Source organism: Notolepis coatsorum (genome assembly GCF_963971535.1).
Source record: "Notolepis coatsorum genome assembly, chromosome: 14".
NCBI classification, from domain to species: Eukaryota; Metazoa; Chordata; class Actinopteri; order Aulopiformes; family Paralepididae; genus Notolepis; species Notolepis coatsorum.
In genome coordinates, this window is record NC_140178.1 from 114,629,161 (window position 1) to 114,632,131 (window position 2,971).

The 2,971-nt window shown below is 39.0% G+C and overlaps 1 protein-coding gene across 1 annotated transcript in view; it reads left to right on the plus strand.

The window, feature by feature from the left end:
* Positions 1-45, plus strand: part of LOC311240727 (carnitine O-palmitoyltransferase 1, liver isoform-like) — a gene marked incomplete at its 3' end in the record, with an annotated part of 221,994 nt that extends 221,949 nt beyond the window's left edge. The window contains exon 17 of the mRNA XM_084329300.1: positions 34-45. Within this exon, the coding sequence (XP_084185426.1) occupies positions 34-45 (12 nt within the window). The remainder of the gene's footprint in view (positions 1-33) is intronic.
* Positions 46-2,971: the final 2,926 nt, after the last annotated feature.

Consider the following 2,971-nt stretch of genomic DNA (forward strand, 5'->3'; position numbering starts at 1 on the left):
CTCTGATTCATAGATGCTCCCATTTCCAGACAGACATGGGGCTAGCCCCTTTCGTGACTGTGATGCACGCCAACAAGGTTTGGCCGTGTGAATCCACAGTCATTTGCTCCTCAATAGTAAACCAAGCAATGTTGCCCATGAAGGACTGGTTCTGGCCGAACCATTCATTATACAAGTATCACAGAGAAATGTCAAAGGTACTCCCAGTTGCACGAGGGTTTCGGACAAAAGTACGGGATGGTTTGAAAGCTTGGCGTTGCTAATAAACATTTTAAATCTTTCTTTTTTGTATCCACTTTTTCTCTCTATTTTTCTATTTTTCTCCCATCCCAATTTCGTATATCCAATTCTTCCCTCCCCGGTCTTGAACGTTGCTAGACTATGCCTCCCACTGGTCGGCTGTAGTGAGGACAGAAGCCTTGCATCACGTGTCCCCTCCGGTACACGAGGAGGCAGCCTGTCTCATCTTTTCACCGCAGCAGCTCGAACTCTCAGCGGCGAGGAGTAACGCGTGGGAGGCTCACGCTGCCCCCGTCACTTCCTGCTTCTGACGCACCGGCGTCACCAAACCGACCTGTAGGAGTCGCTGTCCACAACGTCAAATCCCCACCCACCGGCTTTCCCACCCTCTAACATTTGCCAATTGTGTTAGTATGAATGACCGGCCAGCCGGTAGCAACGCCGAGAGCTGGGCTCGAACCCAGCATCTCCTGCGTTAGAGGCGAGCGTCTTGTCCACTGCGCCAATCAGCCGCCCTTTAAGTAATTTTTATAAACATGTAAACATCACCGGATGTTTATTAGCAACGCCGAGCTTTTAAACCATCCCGTATTGCAACTGTTAGTACCTTTGAAATTTCTCGGTGATACTTGTATAATGAATGGTTCGGCCAGAACCAGTCCTTGAAGTTCATGGGCAACATTGCTTGGTTTACTATGGTAGTGCTAAAGGGGGGTGGGGTCACTAATACCTATGGTAGTGCTAAAGGGGGGTGGGGTCACTAATACCTATGGTAGTGGAAACACTGACCTCCATGGAGGGGGTTCAGAAATCAAAATGGTGGGTTCGGCCATTTACCAAATTAGAAGACGAGGCTTATATATGTGGTATTTTATGATTACTATAAGTGACATGAAGCGGCTTAGAAAAGGTAATTTCAGCGTAGCTCTTGCGTGTGTTTTCAGCAAGAGCAAGCGGCATTTACCACCCGTTTCCGCCTCGCAGCAAAAAAAAATATGTATTTTTTTAATTAAATATTAAATACTAGTGAAATAGCGCAATTAAAATGAAATGAGTGTCTAAAGAGATTGTGAACAACTCGTTACACACGTGAAGTGCTTGGATGAAAAACTGTCTAACCCTGTTTCCTTTCTTATTATCAAAAGACTGTTAAGATATATTCATTGTTAAAGACATGTTCATACTGTATAAAACTCCCTCTCCGAATGCTTCAGTGTGACTTGTCTGACATCTGCTTGTACACTGGCTGTTAAAAAGGAGAAGGTTAACCAACGCGATAATATTCGTCTTATGGCTGCAAGTGACATGTTTGCCATTCAGACATGTTTATTATGGTCAACCTAAACCATGTTTATTATGGTCAACCTAAACCATGTTACTTATGGTCAATCTAAACCATGTTAATTATGGTTAAACTAAACCATGTTTATTATGGTCAACCTAAACCATGTTACTTATGGTCAATCTAAACCATGTTAATTATGGTCAACCTAAACCATGTTAATTATGGTCAACCTAAACCATGTTAATTATGGTCAACCTAAACCATGTTACTTATGGTTAACCTAAACCATATTAATTATGGTTAACCTAGACCTTTAATTATGGTCAACCTAAACCATGGTAATTATGGTCAACCTAAACCATGTTACTTATGGTCAACCTAAACCATGCTAATTATGGTTAACCTAAACAATGTTAATTATGGTCAACCTAAACCATGTTAATTATGGTTAACCTAAACCATGTTAATTATGGTTAACCTAAACCATGTTACTTATGGTCAACCTAAACCATGTTAATTATGGTTAACCTAAACAATGTTAATTATGGTTAACCTAAACCATGTTACTTATGGTCAACCTAAACCATGTTAATTATGGTTAACCTAAACAATGTTAATTATGGTTAACCTAAACCATGTTACTTATGGTCAACCTAAACCATGTTACTTATGGTCAACCTAAACCATATTAATTATGGTTAACCTAGACCTTTAATTATGGTCAACCTAAACCATGGTAATTATGGTCAACCTAAACCATGTTACTTATGGTCAACCTAAACCATGCTAATTATGGTTAACCTAAACAATGTTAATTATGGTCAACCTAAACCATGTTAATTATGGTTAACCTAAACCATGTTAATTATGGTTAACCTAAACCATGTTACTTATGGTCAACCTAAACCATGTTAATTATGGTTAACCTAAACAATGTTAATTATGGTTAACCTAAACCATGTTACTTATGGTCAACCTAAACCATGTTAATTATGGTTAACCTAAACAATGTTAATTATGGTTAACCTAAACCATGTTACTTATGGTCAACCTAAACCATGTTAATTATGGTCAACCTAAACCATGTTAATTATGGTCAACCTAAACCATGTTAATTATGGTCAACCTAAACCATGTTAATTATGGTCAACCTAAACCATGTTAATTATGGTTAACCTAAACAATGTTAATTATGGTTAACCTAAACCATGTTACTTATGGTCAACCTAAACCATGTTAATTATGGTTAACCTAAACCATGTTAATTATGGTCAACCTAAACCATGTTAATTATGGTCAACCTAAACAATGTTAATTATGGTTCTGTATCGCACTAGCTCCCGCTCAGCGTCTCATTGCATATATCTCGCTTCAGCGTATATACACTGAATACATTTCAAAATGTACCTTTACATGCCAGCATTCATCTGGCCACACCCCCATCCG